Consider the following 17744-nt stretch of genomic DNA (forward strand, 5'->3'; position numbering starts at 1 on the left):
AGTTTGTTTGAACTTTCATTTCTTCACAAAGAAATGAAAATAAATTTCTTTCTAATTTTTGGAGGATATTCAGTGTGGCTGGGTTTTTATCCTCCCTCTCTGTCTGTCTGTCTGTCTGTCTATCTGTCTCTGTCTGTCTGTCTGTCTGTCTGTCTCTGGTCTTGTTATGTAGACCAGGCTGGTGAGCGCATGCCACCACACCCAGCTCAAGCTTTTTTTTACTGCTGCTGAGATTTTCAATGATGTGGAAATCCCAAGAGTGTAAGTTGGTCATGTGTCCAAATATATTTAAGAAGCGCTTATTCCATTTGATCTGTTGTGTCTGCTGCTAGGAGTTAATCTTAATGAATTAATTACAGATAGTCACAAAGATTTATCTCCTAGGATGTTCATTATAGCATTTTGTATGATGGAGAAAATGTGAAAAAGACATAAACGTCCAATAGTGGAGGGTTGGTGAAATAAATGAAGCCCTAGACAGCCACTAAGGCTTAAACTTTAGAAAAATTCATGACATAGAGGGGCTCGTGTTATAATAAATTTTAAAGTTTGCTTATAAAATCAAACACTTCATTAACACAGGTATTTTTTCTGGAAGCCGGAATCCCAGGAGAGACTTCCTTGTTCCAGGGGAGGTGGAAGTTTACTTTCCAACATTGTGACTTCTCCTCGGTCTCCTACTCCTGAGCGTCAAGCTGTCTCTGCTGGTGGCCCTGCCCAGCTTTCAGTCAGGGATACAAGTAAGCAGCCTTCCTGCCCTCCCCCCTCACTCCACATAGGGACAAAGAGCAGGGGCAGCGGGCAGGCACCCAGGGTAAAGCATCTGACCCAGAGCTACTGTGAAGCTGTGAAGGGGAGAGGATGCAGCAAGGGACAGACACCTGGTCATCCCAGCAACTTGGGAGATGGAGGTCAGGAGGACTGTGGTTTGAGGCCAGCCTAAGCAAGTGAGAACTTATCTCAGCACAAATCAGCTGGTGTGGTGTGTATACCTGCAATTCCAGTACTTGGGAGGCACAGGGAAGAGGAGCAAGATCCGAGGCTGTTCTTGGGGAAAAGTCACAGACCCTACATGAAAGATACCCGAAGCAGATAGGGCTGCGGTATGACTCACGTGGTAGAATGCTTGCCTAGCAAGGGCAGCCCTGAGTTCAAGCTGCAAAACTGCTGAGGGGAGGGAAGGGAGAGGAGAGAACCAAGGCCTCTGTGAGGGGATCAGATCCACCCTGACCCACAGACACCAAAGTCAGGTGACACGCAGCCCTTGGTCTGGATGTGAAAGGCCCCTCCCTGTGTTGAGGGCGTGGCTTCCAGCAAGGCACGGGAGGTGGCTGGGCCTTGGGGGAGGGGCTGCATCCTTGGAGGGGCGGCCAGCCCTGCCCCTCCTCTATCAAACTGGCCCTGGGCTGAGCGTCTTTGTCCCCCACCCTCTCCCACCATGACGCAGAGCCACAGGCCAATAGACCACCACTGAAGCCTCCGGAGCTGTGAGCCAAAAACAAATCTTGCCTCTTATCAGGCTGATCATCTCAGATGCTTTGTTACTGCAGTGGGAAGCTGACAATTAGCCAGGCAAGGAGGGGGGGGGAACGCGTTCCCCCTTTCGTGGGTGGGCCCTGGTGACTGGGAAGGCCCCCAGAGCGGGTCACCATGGTCAGCAGAAGCAGATGCTCTAGTGTGGAGAGGAACATGGTCAGGCTTGGGCCCCAGCAGTAGCCCGGCCACGCCCAGCACTGGCCTTTTCGCTCGACTCTCTTGGGTTCCATTCCCTGGGAACATCCAGGGATGAGGCCAGGGGGTCTGGTCAGTGGTCTGGTAGTAGCCATAAACATCCTTAGTCTCCTTAAGCACCAGCTGGGGAGAGCATGTTCCTCCAAGGCCTCCACGGGGATCGCCGGGCTGGGACAAAGCCCAGAAACTCGGCCACATCAGGTGAACACCTGCGCAGTGCCAGACCTACCTCCGGCTCCGCAGAGCCTCGTCCTGTCCTCAAGGAGCCTTCAAGGTCAACGACAGCAGGGTAGGACAGGCAGCCAGGCACCAGGCCAGGGCTGGACCTGGTAGAAGAGGCCTGCAGAGAGGCTGGAGGCCAGCCCCTGAGGTCGGGCGGGCGGAGGCCATCCAGGGAGCCAGCTGTCCATGAACCAGCTTCTGTGTATTGCAGTGATGTCCCTTGGAAGCCATCAGCTCCATCTCTAAGAAAGTTCATGCAGAGGGCCCTCGATTGCCCTCAGGAAGGCTAATTAGCCCCAGAATCAATGCATCTGCCAGGCCTGTGGGGCACGGAGCCGTCAGCAGGCACGCATGGCACTGGTGGTATGAAGCACGGGGCATGGGGCTGCCTTCTTCTGGCTTTGTGACGGTTGTGCTGCGTTTGATTGACAAAAGCCATAGGTCCCAGTGCTGCAGGTGCTGCCCTGGTTCGAGCTGTGTCCCCGCCTCTGGAGCTCTTCCTCTTGGCCCCGGTTTCGCACGTCGAGTTCCTCAGCCCCAGTGCTTTGAAGGGGAGGCGCACGCAAGCCCCAACGCTCTAGGTCACCGCCATGTCCTCTGCCAGGGCCACTGAGCGGGCACCGCGTGTTCCGCTGGTCCTCAGCCGCTCACCCTCCAGCCGGGGACACTGGGGGCCAGGGTGGGGACACAAGGCCTTGGGACCACTGAGGTGAAGGCCCCAGGGGTCCCCAGGGCACAGGGAGGGACACTCACCCTGACCTTGGTGGCCACGCCGAGCCCTGGGCCCCTGTGCACTGGGCCTGGTCCGGAGCGGGACCCCCTCTGTGAACACCGGTCAGCCTCTCTGTCTGGGACGAAGGAGGCTGAGTTGAGACCCACCTTGCTGGCCCCATGCCCTGTCCCCTCGCCTAGACCAGCCACACTCTGCTGCGGCCTGGGCTCCTCTCCTCCTCTCCTATCCTGTTGGCTTCTTCTCCAGGCAGTTCTGGAAACTTCTAATCACTTGCACCCATCTTCTCTTAGAGGTGGAGAGGAGGGATGTGGTTTCCTCACTGGGCCCTGCTGGCTGCGCGGGCGCAGGGATGCTCTGGAGGGGTGGATTTGAGGGGCGGGGGAACAGGAAGTGGGGATAGCTGTCACCAGCCCGCTGCCAGGCTCTCTAACAGCGCCCAAACACCTCCCTTCATTTTTGCCCCAATACTAGCAAGGTCCTGTACGGTTCCCGCCCTGTGCGCCTCTCCTGCCCCGGGCCACCAGCACGACTTTCCTGCCATTGCAGCCTCCTCTGGTTGGGGCCTCCGTCTGTCACCGCCCGCTGCACACCCTGCAGGACAGGGGCTGACACTTGCTCGGCCCTCTGCAGGGAGGTGACAATGTGGCCCCAACCAGATGAGCCTTGTGGTCCAGGAGACTCTGGGGTGCAGGATGGAGGGGGAGGGAGTCCCCAGAAGCCCATGGCATGGCCCCCTCACTGTCCACCATCCACCCTGGAGGCGGACGTGGGGCTTGGTGAGGGCTGGCTGGGGTCACCCTCTCTGGGCAAGCTGGCCCTGTGCACAGGACCGCCCAGCCCAATGCAGCACCCACTGGAAGAGCCAGGCTGGTGTTCTTTACCTGAGAGCATCGGGGGCGCGGCGTGGTGCCTCAGCTGCTTCCTGGTGCACCATGCACGATGCCATCTCCTCCCGAGTCCTCCCTCCCCCTCGCTCCCACCTCCCCGCTCCCCTCTGCCCCCACCTCACCCTCTCTACATGGCTTAGCTACGCCCATGAAGCCTCCTTGTGTTTCTATGCCCTGCGTGAGCATAGAGCAAGGGAGGGGCTGGTCATTGGCCAAAGATCCCTCATCATGCATTGTCCCACGCAGCCCACCCACCCAGCGGCCCCGCGGTCCCATGGCAGAGGGGTTTGGTGCTGTGCCGAGTCCTGGGCCCACAGGGCCTCCGGGAAAATATTAAAATACAGAGAATGTTAAGTTTCTCTTTCCTTCTTTGTGTGACACAGTTTCTAGCAAAATCCATCTAAAGTCCAGTCATTAAGGGGGAAACAGTTGGATACATAAAGCCTCAGAAACTTAGGGGGCTATGGGAAGGATTACAGCAAGCATTTTCCTATAAATCGATTCTCACCAAGAAACAGAAAACAACCCTGTGTGTGTGCAAAGAAACAGGAGAAAACTGCACCTATGGAAAGAGGAGATTTTTAAAGTATTCTTTTTAGAAGCTATCGAAATTCTTCTTCTTCTTTTTTTTTTTAAAGCTCAACAGAAGCAGTGAACAACATATTGGATATTAGCGAACGCGAAAGTAGTTACCCAAGAAATTCTCTGAGCAGCCACAGAACGTACAAAACTGTGAAAAGCATAACTAACAGGAAGATAAGAAAATGGTCCAAATAGCGAGGCGCTGCTTGCGGTGCCGGCCACACGGTTCCAGAAGGAAGTAATGGAGCAGAGAAGTAATGACCGAAAAAACAAGAGAAGAAAAATGCTCAAATATAGAAACTCCTTACTTCACAGTCATGACTAAAAACCCACCGCAAAGGGAGAGCTGGGGAAAGACACCAAGCCAGTCTCCCAAATGATGGCTGGGTCAGGAGGAGAAGCAGCTTTTCCATGACAAACAGCCCATGGCTGAGAACTGGAATGAAATTGAATGGAAAGGAAGAGAAAAAGTCCATCGAAGGCTGAGGGAAATAAAGAACAAAACCAACTAGAGGAGAAGGGACAAGCACTGAAAAGCCGGGTTCAGGGGGAGGGGCTTAGCGGCCCCCGGGGGTGGAGGAGAGAAGGTGGGTGGGTGGGCGGTGGCTAGAAAAGGGGCCTGTGGCCCCAGCGCAGGAGCAGATGGACTCGTGTTTCCTGAGCACAGACAGCACCCCCATATTTTGGCATAGGGAGTGGATGTGGAAATGCAGGCTGGTTTGGTGCATCTTCCTCGGATTCTGGGTGACACAAAGGCCCCAGACTGGAACTGCATTGAGGCCTTGTGCTAAGGCCCGCGGTGCGTGACACCATGGTGCTCTCTCTGGACAGATGGCGAGGAAGGGAGCATCGGGCCATAAAACCCTGGCGCTGGCCTGTTCGTGAACTGTCTGCAGCCGTTCATGAGCCTCCTCCCAGTGTGCTTGAACATGGGGCCTGGGCACTAGGAACCTAAGCGCTTACCATGGAATATTCTGGAAACTCAGAAAAGCTGGTCTTGAGAGACCCTGGTAGATGCCATAGTCACAGGTGACAGACAATGTTACCCTGCTCTGGTCACCTGGGGTTCCAGAGAGATCCAGTCAGGATCTCACGTGCCTAGGGCCTGGCCGCCTGCTGTGTTGTCCATCGATGGAGGATTTCTCTGGAGCGTGGGGGTCCAAGGCACTGGCCATGTGGACCATTCCAAAGGGCTCTGGTCTCTAGGTTTATCCTGCGGACCAGGACAAAGGTGGCAAAGTCTGCTTCTGTTGCTGGGCATGGATGCCCGGGTGTGAAACGCTGCTCGCGTGCTCCCGGGGCCTGGCGGGCCTCCCGTGATCCTGATCCTCAGCGCTGGACTCAAGTGGCTGAGGGCGGCACAGCCCCGAGCTGAGAGAACACAGCGCGCAGCCCTGTGCGCCCACCCCAGAGTGTGCCCACCCCAGAGTGTGCCCACCCCAGAGTGTGCCCACCCCAGAGTGTGCCCACCCCGAGAGCAGCTCACCAGGCTGGGAGAGCACCATGCGGCGCTGAAGGTCATCTTGATGGAACAGCTTTTGAAGAGCACAGCGGAACGATTTTGTCATGCATGAGAAGAGGCGAGACTGCTGGCCATGCAGAACTGGCCGCTTGCTAATCAGCCGTGCGCGGCTGGGCCCCACCCAGCTGTGGGCGATGTCAGGGGGTGTGGCAGAGCAGAAGGTGGGGAAGGACAGACCCTGACGGCTACTGGCACAGCCTTCAACGTGGGGTCCTGGCTGATATCTGGGGCAGGGCGGGGGGGGGGGGGGGACGACAAGTCACCGGGAGCCATCCTGTGTCCGACGCCCTCAGGCCTCCCCGCGCCTTCTTCTTCCCAGCTCTCTGCCCCCTCTTCCTCCCGCACAGGCCTCGTCCTTCAGTGCCCTTGCTGAAAACAGGATTGCAGTCCTGGGATCTATGCACGCTTGCTACAATGCTTGCATGCTGCACTGCTTCCTGTGGCCCCTGGGATGAGTCTTGGCCCCCATAGGGCCTGCGGGGCAAACCCCAGGGTCAGTGGGGCTGTCTCCCAGGAGAGCACCTGCCCCACTCATGGCCAGCAGCACCCAGGCTGTCCCTGGTCTCAACTCCCTTAGACCCGTGGCGGACGCCCGCACAGGGGTGGCACTATGCCTCAGGCCCAAGGCTGTCTTCCTCAGTTTAAGTTCCCTGGTTGCGGCCTGGCACATGCCCCGCCCCTCCCTGCATATCCTCCCCTCCCCCCATTATTGGAATGCAGTTCTGATAAGTGGTTAATGCTCCAATCCTCATACCTCTCCCCCCAAACTTCAACTCCTCCCCCCTCCCAAACTTCAACTCCTTCTCCCCCCCCAACTTCAACTCCTCTCCCCCCCACCTTTTTTTTTTTGTCAGTTGTGGGGCTTGAACTCTGGGCCTGGGTGCTGTCCCTCAGCTCTTCAGCTCAAGGCGAGCGCTCTACCACTTGAGCCACAGTGCCACTTCCTGTTTGTTGGTGGTTTATTAGAGATAGGAGTCTCATGGCCTTTTCTGCTGGGCTGGCGTTGAAGCGCGATCCTTAGATCTCAGCCTCCTGAGTAGCTTGGATGACAGGTGTGAGCCACCAGCACCTGGCTTCCTCCCCCCCTTTTTTTGCGCTGGCAGTGGGGCTTGAACTCAGAGCCTGGCTGCTGTTCCTTACCTTTCTCACTGAAGGCTGCTGCTCTACCACTTGAGCCACTGCTCCATTTCTGGCTTTTTGCTAGTTAGAGACAAGATTCTTTCAATTAGTCTGCCTGGGCTGACTTCAAACCATGATCCTGCGATCTCTACCTCCTGAGTTGCTAGGACTCAAGGTGTGAGCCATCGGTGCCCGGCTTCCTTTCCCTGTCCTTCCTTATGGCCACTCACCTCCAGCCCATCTCCCTCTGTAGTCCCCCCAGCACCCCGCTTGACCTTGGCAGTCCTCAAGTCCCACTCTCCAGCTGGCGCTGTGCCACACTGGATGCCCGACCCCCGCTCCAGTACTGGCAAGTCAGCGGAGCACCAGCTCCTCAGGACGGCGGTGGCATGCCCGCTTACCTGGGCCCTCACGGGCTGCTGCTGCCAGCCTGCAGTGGAACTTTTGCATTCCTTTTAGGTACCACCAGACCCAGGATCTGCCCTAAGTCCTTCCCGGCATGAGCGGTCTCCCCTCTGTTCTTGGCCCCTTTCCTCCCATGCTGCCTCCTGCCACCGTCCCCTGGACCGGTGTACGTCTCTGCTGTCTCTTGTGCTTGGCACCGGCGGACGTGTGGGGCCCCCTGTGGGCCCCATGCCATGGTGCCCAGTACCTGTTTTCAGGAAAGAGAATCGGCGTGGTTTAGGCAAGGTCCGTAGGTGCCCGCTGGTGTGATGCAGCAGAGGCGTGGGGGAGAATCTCAGAGCTCAGGGCCCTCGTCTGGTGCTGGGGACAAAGTAGAACTCCTGCCCTTGCGGAGGTCCAGCCAGGCCCAGCACCCCACAGCCCTGCCTGGGCGCTGCGTGGCTGTCCACCTGAGCCCAGGAGGCCCAGGAGTGGATGTGGGAGAGGTGGAACCCTGAGATCCCCAGACAGGGGCTCCCCTCAGAAGTTGGCTTCAGATGTGTCTTGGGGCAAACAGAAAACAAAGCACCAGAAAGGATGCCAGGCCAGAGGCCAGCGTTCTCTGAGATGGAAGTTCGGCTCCCGGGCCCCACGCAAGGGGCGCCCACAGACCTGGCCACTCACAATGGCCATCACAGACAGACCCGGGGTGGGGGATGGCAGATTACAGCGAGGGATGACTGTTCAAGTACTCTCAAGCTCCAAATGACATCAAATTTGTGTGTGTGAAAGCAAGGCCCACCGAACCTACCTTCCACTAATGAACTCAGCCTGACTGATTGCCAGATGCCGGCCGCTCCTGGCCCACGCCGGCAGCCACCTCGGCAAATGCCGAGCGAAGCTGGCCGAGCCTTTGCCGACCTCCCCTCGGAACTAAACACATCCCGAGAAATCAGAGCCTCGCTGCCCCGGCCTCCGCCTCCCCTCAGCGGCACAGAGGAGCAGCACTGGCCACCTGCTCCCAGCACGTGGTGAAGAACCCTGGAGCCAACAACACAGGCAATGTTTATTATTTCACCATGCTAAGGGTATTCATCTTCAGAGCGCAAGATACACCATGCCGCTCCCCTGCCACGCGCACCAACCACCTCTCCACGTGGAAGCAGCATGGGTGAAGCCAAGAGCCCAACTAAGCAACAAAGGCCCACCAGGCAACGCGCCGCCCCGATGCCGCAAGGCCCAATGGGCTTGAATGAAAAGCTAGATAGGAAAGAAAAGTTCCTTGAATGAGTCCTCAGGGCTGTGCACAGGGAGCAGGGGTCACTTACTAGGCAGACGCATCAGCAGTCTCATCAGCGGAGGATCCTGACCCTAACGCACACGGCGCCGAAGGGCTGGCGTTTTCCCCGCAAGGGCCGCTCCCTGGACCCCCGTGGATTTCAGCATTAAAAGGCAGTGGCGGTTGCTTCATGCTAAATTCTAATTTATCAGAGTGTGGCCGAAAGTACTTCTTGAAGAAATTTAAATGCCGTGTGTGTGTGTGTGTGCATGTGAGCACACACACTGGGGCTTGAACTCAGTCTTGCTTGGCTTTTCAAGGCTGGCACTCTACTACTTGAGCCACATCTCTACATCAGGCTTTTTGCTTGTTTGTTTGCTTTTAAACTGTGATCTTCAGATCTTAGTCTTTTGAGTAGCTGGGCTTACAGGCGTGAGCCACAGGAGCCTGACAAGAAATTTAAATTCTAATGAAGACTCTGTGCCTATGCAAGCCCTGGTGAGCTCACAGGTCTCACAGGCCCGGGATCATGGTGTTGGGCGGAGGCCTGGCGGCCGGCTGAGGCCTGGCCACAACTGCTCACCCTGGGGAAGGGATGATCATGTCTTTCTTAACAGGAAACTCACAGATGAGGCCCTTGTGAATTATGAAAAGGCAGCAACAGAGACCCTGGGCAGGTGGACATTGTTTACTTCCTGATCTTTAATTTAAATGCCATTTCATGGAAGCACAGATAGAAAGGGAACCCCTGGGACGGTGGTGTAGCTCATTCCTGGCATGCTCGAGGCCCTGGGTTCTAACCTAAGTACCGAAAAGACCTTTGTCTCTCTGAACAAGCCCACCCCTCCAACCTGTGGTCGCCGTACACCATGGCTTCTGGATGGAGTTTTGGTAATGCGGGAAATCTTTCTTGGCTTTGGCTTCACGTCTAGCTCGCAGGCTCCCTGGGGTCCTGGCTTGTGGTGCAGAGGTTCAGGCTCCATGCCAGGACTTCTGCGGAGGACCAAGAGCTATGAAATCCGTCCCTTCAAGTGCAGCATGCTACTGAATTCCAAGTCATCAGCACTTACCGTGAGCAATGCCAGCGGCGCCATGCTGCCTGCCCAGCGGGATCTGTCGTCGAACAAAGGGCCTGTCCCAGGAGCAGCATCCAGGCAGGTTCTGGCTTCTCCATTCTTCAGGAAAACCTCGTTGGGACACTACACAGCTTTGGGCCCCACTTAGGGAGAAGGGCAACGTTCAAGCTTCATTCATTCACTTGACCTTCCCCTGGCACGGAAGTTAGGCGCCTCCTTCAGAGCCAGGGCCAGGGCCAGAGCTAGAGCCAGGGTCAGCCCCGCCTTCAGAGCCAGAGCCAGGGCCAGGGCCAGAGCTAGAGCCAGTCAGCCCCGCGCGGCGCGGGAGTCACCCTTGTCTCTGGGGACGCTGTCCTATTGTGAAAGGCGCTAAAGGCGCTGTTTTCAGGGCAGGGGTGGGGAGGGGAAGGGGACCAACATGCGGCATAACTGATGTAGAGATCTGTCTACCTGCACATGACGGTGGGCTTGACTCTCATCCCTGGACGCCTGACACCGACACTGTCCCTGATCCAAGACATGGTGGGGAATGTCCTCGGCTCTAAACACAGCAGGTGAGAGGCTTCTACAGAAAACCAGGAACAAGCCACCTGTGACAGGTGGTGAAAACTGCTAGCTGCTCTGAGGCCGTGCTTTACTTTGGCAGTACAGGGGGTTTGCACTCAGGGCTCTGTGCTTTCTAGACAGCGCTCTACCACTCGAGCCATGCCCCAACCCTATTTTGCTTTAGGTATCTTTCAGGAGGGTGGTATGAATTGTATTCCAGCGAGGAAACGGGCAAGAGAGTTTAAGTACCTTGTTCAAGCTTACACACAGAGGAGATCCCAAGCCATCTCTTCTCAATGTCATCGCACTTTCAACTGAAGGGATAAATGCAAGCTGGGCACAATGGGGTACAAATAGTTCCAACACTCGGGAGGCTGAGGCAGGAGAATCCCGAGTTTGAGGCCAGCCTGGACTTACATGGCAAGAACCTATCTTTAAAGTGGGGGCGGGGGGAGAAAGCAAGAAACAAGGACATTGAGACATCATGCGTGATCTTCATCTAGCTGAACTTCTCAAACTACACAGCCTGTTTATAGGATAAGAAAAAGAAGAATCCTCAGGGAGTGGGTGGATGAAGGGCAGACACCAGGACACTTCAGGCTTTTGAGTGTAAGGATTTTTTATGGGGTGGTTTTTTAGAACGCATTTGTGAAAAGTTGGGGCGAAGCCTTGAGTCGTGTCAGTCAGATATGGGGAGACAGACGCCTGAGACTTTTGACACTTCATCCTGCCCACCCCAACTTCGCCTCAGCTTCCACATTTTAAGTACCACGAGGAGTTCATCCGGAACTCTGGGCTCCGGAGGACTGCACGGCTTGGCATGATGCCATGGGACTGGGCGGGTGATGCCTGACGGGCGGCGGCAGGAAGCAGGGAAGGTGGCAGGGAATACCTGGCAGCCTCCAGCATACGGGCCAGGAACCGGCTTCAGGCAGCTTCAACTGGTCCTACAGTGTCAGGGCTGGTCACGTGGTCTGAGAAACATACAGGATGGGGCTCCAAGGAGCATCTCAGCGCATCTCACAGCTGTCTTAGGGTGAGTCTCAGGCCAGGTTGCGGGCCAAACAGCCAGAGCCTCCATATCACTTCTTACTTAACAAAAGCCAGCATTGAAGGGCACTGGGTGTTTCCAATGTGTACACGCCGAGCTGACAATGCCCTGCCAGCTCCTACCCTGCTAACGGAAAAAATCACGTATGACAGAGTTCCCGGAAGTGTTTATGCGAGTTTTAAAAAGCTTGCTGGACAGGAAGGGGCGAAGAAACTTTGTCTGCCAAGGGCCATTTGGATATCTGAAGCTGTATAAAATGAGCAGCGCGTACGGCCCCATCCCTTGCTGGGAACCTGGGGGCTGGAACCAGACTCCAGGTTGGGCTTTCCACACAGGGGGCACTCACAGCCGGGACACGGGCACATGGGTGCTGTTGAGTGAGCACAGAGGGGCAGTACATGTGGTCTGGCAGGAGGTAAATCCCCCAACAGTACACAGCTGGATGGATTTCAGAGCAAAGGGAAGTGCTTGCACTGGGGTAAGACGTCCCCTGTCATTTCTGAAGTCACTCTAGAATGTGACCAACTTAATCAAAACACTGCTTTTTGAGCAGATGCTAACCAATAATATATCTCCTATGTGACATTCAAAAAAATGCACTCAAATACCAACAGATTCAACTTTACAGCACCATTCCAAAATACTAAACTTTCTTTGCACCTTTATTTTTATCTTTTTTTTTTTTTGGTACACATTTTAAAATATGGGCATCCTGTAAATTTCTGAAAAGCCTCATGGGGGAAAAACCCACTAATATTTTTAGGACAAAGCAATAACTCAGTTTATAGGCAAGATGTGTGGAGCAGCCGCCCGTGCTTCGTGGGCTCCGCTGCATCTCGGCTGCGGGCTGAGTGGGGAAAGGTCGCTGCCTTCCAGGGGAGCTGGGGCTGCGCGGCACTGCGCATGCCACACGCTGCCCAGCGCTCCTGCCACAGCTCAAAGCGCCAACCACGGGGTTTCAGAGTGACTTTACCCTTGCAATTGACAAAAAGAATTGGGATATTAGATAACTTGAGTTTGCATACACCTTTTATTCATATTCTGTAAGAGAGAAATTAGAATAATATTGAATTCCCTCTTACAAACCTCTATTTTTAAGCTTGGAAAATTAAAATCTGTTCTTAGCAAGCAGATGTATTTAAACTGTAAATGTGTGTTTAATTCCACATATATTTGGCTGCATTGTTACGTAAGACTAGGGGATGCAGAAGTTGACAGATCAGAATGTTTGCAGAAAAAAATGATTTTTTTTTCCCTGCTGACTCCAGAAAGAATGGTCTATGGTGGATGAGAGCTGTGTGCTGCTGGCTAACTCTCCCGGGTTGCAGTGTGACAAGGGTGAACTACGGCAGCGGGTGGCACGGGTCTGCAGTCGGGGCCTGCACTGGTGGGAGGAGCAGGGAGAGGTAGAGCCGCGTAAGAAGGGGTCCAGAACAGCATCGCTAGGCAGAAGGCTCGAAGCAATCGATTGTTACACAATAACAGTCAATGACCCAGAAAGAGTTGAGTTTACCTCAGAAGTGACAAATATAAAAAGCTGCTGCGCACCAGGTAGGAAGAAATATGAGAATAATCATATGCCCTGAAATAGAAATAATCACTTTTCACTATGTACACCGCATACAATACAACATAGTCATTTTGTAACATTGCACAATATAAATATTATACACGCTGAAATAAACTAAATCCAGAGTAACTTTGAGGCACACAGAAGAACCATGGGAAGGACTGAGTGGTGATTAACGTTGATGGAGTTAGTGAAAGGCAGACCGTGGCATCTTCGGGCCAGTGCGCGAGGAGGCCTCCCATTGGCGGGGGTGGCAGCGGCCTCCCGTCCACCGGACATTGCTGCACCTCAGTGTGACATTGCTACACCTCAGTGTCGTTCGAGTGAACTGCTTCAAAGGAAGACTAATTAGCTAAAGAATTTGAGAAAATCAGACTTGAAGGTAACCCCGAAAGGCCCCTTCTGACTGCGGGGATGTGCAATGAGGGGGACACACGGCCACATGTCCCCTATTTCCTGTCAATAACTCCATTACTAGGAAACCACTTCGAGGAAACTACAACAGTATTCAAAAACACCCATCACAGTGCTTAACAAGATTTAATGTACATTTATTCTTAACATGTGGAACATATAAAGATTTTATACTGAATAAATGATATTCATTAAGCCAGAGGGAAAGGAGGGATTTACATCAAGTTTTTTTCTTTTTCTTTTTCTTTTTTTTTAAACTACATTATCTTGAAATACAAATGTGGATTTTTGTCACTGAAAAATCTTTGAAGTTGTGTTTCTTCCTTTTAGTTGAAGTTTTTTTCTTTCTTTTTTTTTTTTTTTCTGTACTGGTAACCATTTTCTAAATCAATCCATATGCAACCATTTCCACACCGTGATTCATGAAGCAAATTGTGATCAGCTACTCTCCCGAAACGGAGCATGACTTTATACATACAGAAACTTGTACATTACCCTCTTTTTGTGTTTTTTTTTTGTTTGTGTTTTTTGTATTTTTTGTTTCTTTTTTTTTTGAGATATGGCCCTAATGAAAAAATATATAAAATAAAAATAAAAAAATTATTTAAGTCTACCATCACTTTGTAGTTACCACATCATGAAAAAGAAACTAAAACCTTTGTACTAAAAAAAAAAAAAAGAAAGAAAGAAAAAAAATGAGGGTATGTTTAATGTACAACTTCTATATACATCACAGCCCATAGGCAGTAAAAAAAAAATATTTAAAAAAATGCTGAAAGGAATTGTGAAGAACTGTCACGTGAGGCCAGCGTGGGGGTGGGGTCCTGGCACGCGAGGCCAGGGGCGGGTTTGCTTCTAGTCTAGTGGAACCACTCAGTTCTGAGTACTGACTGACATACCTCTTGAGCCCCTATACCTATTATCTCTCTAGAAGTTTCTATTGCACAGAGCTTTGGGTGATGGGATACAGTTTTTTTTTTCCATTCTCTGAAGAATAAAGCACATAAGAAATTGACCATTTTCCACCTGTTTGCATCAGTGTGGTGAAATTTTCCCATCTCAGCATCTTTTGCCAAAACGTTTCTTTTTAAAGTCAATTTGCTTCCCCCCCAAAATGCAATACAACATGGAAAAGGACGTTAAAAAGAAATATCTGTGAAAAAGAAAAGGTGACCTTTGAATGCACTAGACAGTAACTTTGGTTAAAAAAAAATAAAAATAACAACCCAGGAGGATGTACTTATACACACAGACAGCAAATATTCATTGGATAACTGTTCAAATTAATTATTTCTTTAATTCCCAATTGGTAAAATAGTGAATGGGGCAGAGGAGCAAAGATTCTCTTTTCCTTCTTCCTACGCTGGATAAACAAGAACAGAAAACAGCCAGTGACACGTGACCGCTAATCTTCACTCATACATGCTTGCTTCTCACGTATGTCATAACTGCCCAATCTGAAATAGTACATCACAGATGACCGACGCCACCAGAGAGTTCAGGACAGCTGATATCGAGATATCCAGCAACCGGCCCTCATGCAAGAGGAATTCTGAGCGGTTCTCGTCCACCCTGGCCATGGCCAGCAAAGCCTTGGCCGCCCTGCACATCATGTCTACGCTCGGCGGTTCCAGAGGCGGGGGCTGCATGTGCATGAGGTTGTGCTGGCTTTGCTGGTACTGCGCCATGGTGACCCCGTCCTCTAGGAAGCTTATCAAGTTTCCGATGCTTCCCTTCTGCACAGCGATCGCCCTCGCTGCCAGCGCGTCCCCCTGGGCAAGGTTCGATAAGAGCGCCATGGACATTTCTCGACAGACTGGGTTTTTTCGATCCCCAACGTACCTAACTAACGTAGCATAGAATTTCTCCTGACGACTAAATGGAGGCGTGGCCAAGATCAGGTCCACGTTGTTGTCCTGGATACTGAGCTTGCACAGGGTCTCCAGCACGAGTCTCTGGGGTGACAGGACCGAGTTGGGCCCCACCGTGGGAAAGGGGTCTTGCGCCTCTGCGGACGGGCAGACCATCCAGTGCAGCAAGCCATCCAGGACGGGCAGGCAGATGCTCTCTGTGTATGCAGACAAGTCCAGCTGCCCGGAGATGTTGGCCAGCGTGACCAGCGTGTTGTCTCGCAGGACCTCCAGGCAGTCCCACCACCACTCGTCTTTGCTGCAGGCCACCCCTTTGTCCTCGTCCTCCTCCTTCTCGTAGGTCTGCGGGGCTCGCTTCCTCTCCGGATGCTCGTGGTGAAGCAGAATCAGCTTTCCCAGAATCAGCACCAAGCCCGGATGTTTGGACATCTCCGCGTCGTTGCCCGGCACGAAGGACAGGCTCCGCACGATGTTGGAGACGCAGATGCAGCGCCGTGCCAGTGAGTCCTGCCAGTGCGCGGTGGTGCACAGCGGCGTCTCGTCTCGGCTCCGGGGCTCATCCTCCAGCAGCTTGATGTTCCGGTGACTTCTGGCTTGCTGGATGCCAAAGGGGAACTTGCCGCTTTCTGCCTGGGGCCCTGGGTTTGAGTCTTCGGGCAGAGCCCCTGGCCGAGCGCACAGGACGTCGTCGATGGTGGCCAGGATGCTCTTCTCTGGCTGCTCCTCAGGGTCGCCTTGGCCTTCTGGCTCTTTCTTTCTACCCGTGGAGCTGGCAGGGGGCGGGGGGCGCCTGCGGGGCGGGATCTCCATCTTGCTCTCGAAGTGAGTCTGGATGTGCTCCGTGGTGTCTCCGCCCCCGAGCTGCCAGTGCAGGAGCCCGCTGCTGAACTCCTGCGCGCGGCCCAGCCTGTCCGAGCGGTCCAGCACGAACAGCTTGCTCTTCCTGACAATCTTTATTGGCAGCTTGTCGAACTTACTGGCCTGCTTGGGCCTCTCCTTGGGGTCGGCGCCGGCATCCAGGGTGCCCAGGGCAGCGCTGCTCTTTGCCTCCGATTCCGTCTTCTCACCCTCCTCCTCCTCCTCCTCCTCCTCGTCCTCCTCATCGTCGTCGTCCTCCTCCTCCTCTAGACACTCGGAGTCTTCTTCCTCTTTTCCAGAATCGTCGGCCACGGAGCCACCTCTCTCCCCTGAATTGTGATCAAGTGCTTTCTGGCTGGGGTCGCCCACTTCGTACTCCATAAGGATCCCAAAAATGTCAATCAGGCATTTTCGAAAGTACTCTACTAAAAGTTCAAGAAATCCAGACAACTGGAGAGGAAGAGGAAGAGAACAAGAAAGAACAGGCACAATGTCATGACCTCAGCTCTCACTGGGAGGGGTAAAAACCCTGGGTGCTATGGCACGCGATTCGTTTGGCACCCTGCAGTTTGAATGAACTCAGGCAGGAGCTGTAAGCTGAGGCACACGCCTCAGCCCTCACTACGGTCCTCAGCACCCACTTCCTCCACCAAGCTGGGATGATAGGGAAGAACCAACACACCTGGATGGCTGGTTGAGACGGGGCTCATTAACTTTTTGCCTGAGCTGGCCTTGAACCCTAAATCCTCCTGACCTCTCTTTCCAAGGAGCTGGGATTATAACTGTACCATCACACCTGGTGCAGCAGCTCCCACCATGCTTGCCTGCTCTCGGGCTGGCCGCGGCAGGATACTATGCCCCTGTGAGAACAACCTTGCCGAGTCTCACATGATCCACTCAACTGCAACACGCTCCCTGCCTGCGGCCGAGCCGCTCACACCCCAACCGGAACACTGACTTCTGCATGGCATGACTGGGCAGTGCTCCACTGTCCTTTCACTTGTTAGATGTTCTGACAAGAAAGTAGTACTGGAGGAGGAACATGGGTTTACAAACTCTCTGACCCAAAGGGACGGTTCTATTTGTCGGAGACTTGCCTGCTGGGGGTTTTATGACTATCATTCTTGCCGCAGCTGCCCTACGTTACCTTCATTTATGTTACCTATGTATTTTGGAGAAGATAATTTCAGCAAGGCAGTAGCTCCTAGAATACTGAAAATTAGAAACAAATCAAGGGAGTCCCTGATAAATGAATTAGAATGTTTCACAGGCTACAGTTCTGCATTTCAGTTATCCACAGCTCCAGCTGAAAGAAAAAAAGCCAGTAGGCGAGACACTGCCTGTGCTAGCAACCCCCTGTCTGGGTCTGGAGGAAATGCGTACACTCACAACTGCATTTCCTCCCCCCCCCCCCCCCCCCCGCCCGCACCCGGCCTGTCACCCTTAGGGGCCTCAGGCAGCCAGTGAGTAACAAGAAGGTCTTTTCCATCCAGATGCAATGGGAGCACCAACCAGACTTTTCTATTTACCACAGGTTTCTCAAAAGGGGGTTTGGCACAATAACGTAGACAGAAAGGTACACAAATACCAAAGTGCACGAAGTACTTGCTTTTAAGTTACCAAAAGAACAATTTTCCAAGTGGAAGTCTGGATGATTTTTCTTCACCCATTAAATGTATTTTCCCCTGGGGTCGTAGGAAAGTTAAGAAAGCAATTCTGGGTAGGAAAATGTAGGTTCTACCTGCTATAAGGACAGAAGTTACTCAAGAAAAGGCACAATATTTTAATTTTTTAAAATACTCACTCTTAAAAATTAAAATGAGCCTCATGCAATTTCTATCAATTGAAAATTAAATTAGAACTCTAGGCGGCCCTGAAAACGTAAGTGAGAGACAAAAA

The 17744-nt window shown here is 53.1% G+C and overlaps 1 protein-coding gene across 5 annotated transcripts in view; it reads right to left on the minus strand.

The window, feature by feature from the left end:
• Window positions 1-13223: 13223 nt before the first annotated feature.
• Arid1b (AT-rich interaction domain 1B) overlaps window positions 13224-17744 on the minus strand; it is a 328395-nt gene continuing 323874 nt past the window's right edge. For all 5 annotated transcript variants that reach the window (XM_042702061.1, XM_042702058.1, XM_042702060.1 and 2 more), the window contains one exon: window positions 13224-16295. In XM_042702061.1, coding sequence (XP_042557995.1) covers window positions 14559-16295 — 1737 coding nt within the window. In that variant the 3' untranslated portion in view covers window positions 13224-14558. The remainder of the gene's footprint in view (window positions 16296-17744) is intronic.

Source organism: Dipodomys spectabilis, unplaced genomic scaffold (assembly GCF_019054845.1).
Source record: "Dipodomys spectabilis isolate Male_0828 unplaced genomic scaffold, ASM1905484v1 ptg000302l, whole genome shotgun sequence".
NCBI lineage: Eukaryota > Metazoa > Chordata > Mammalia > Rodentia > Heteromyidae > Dipodomys > Dipodomys spectabilis.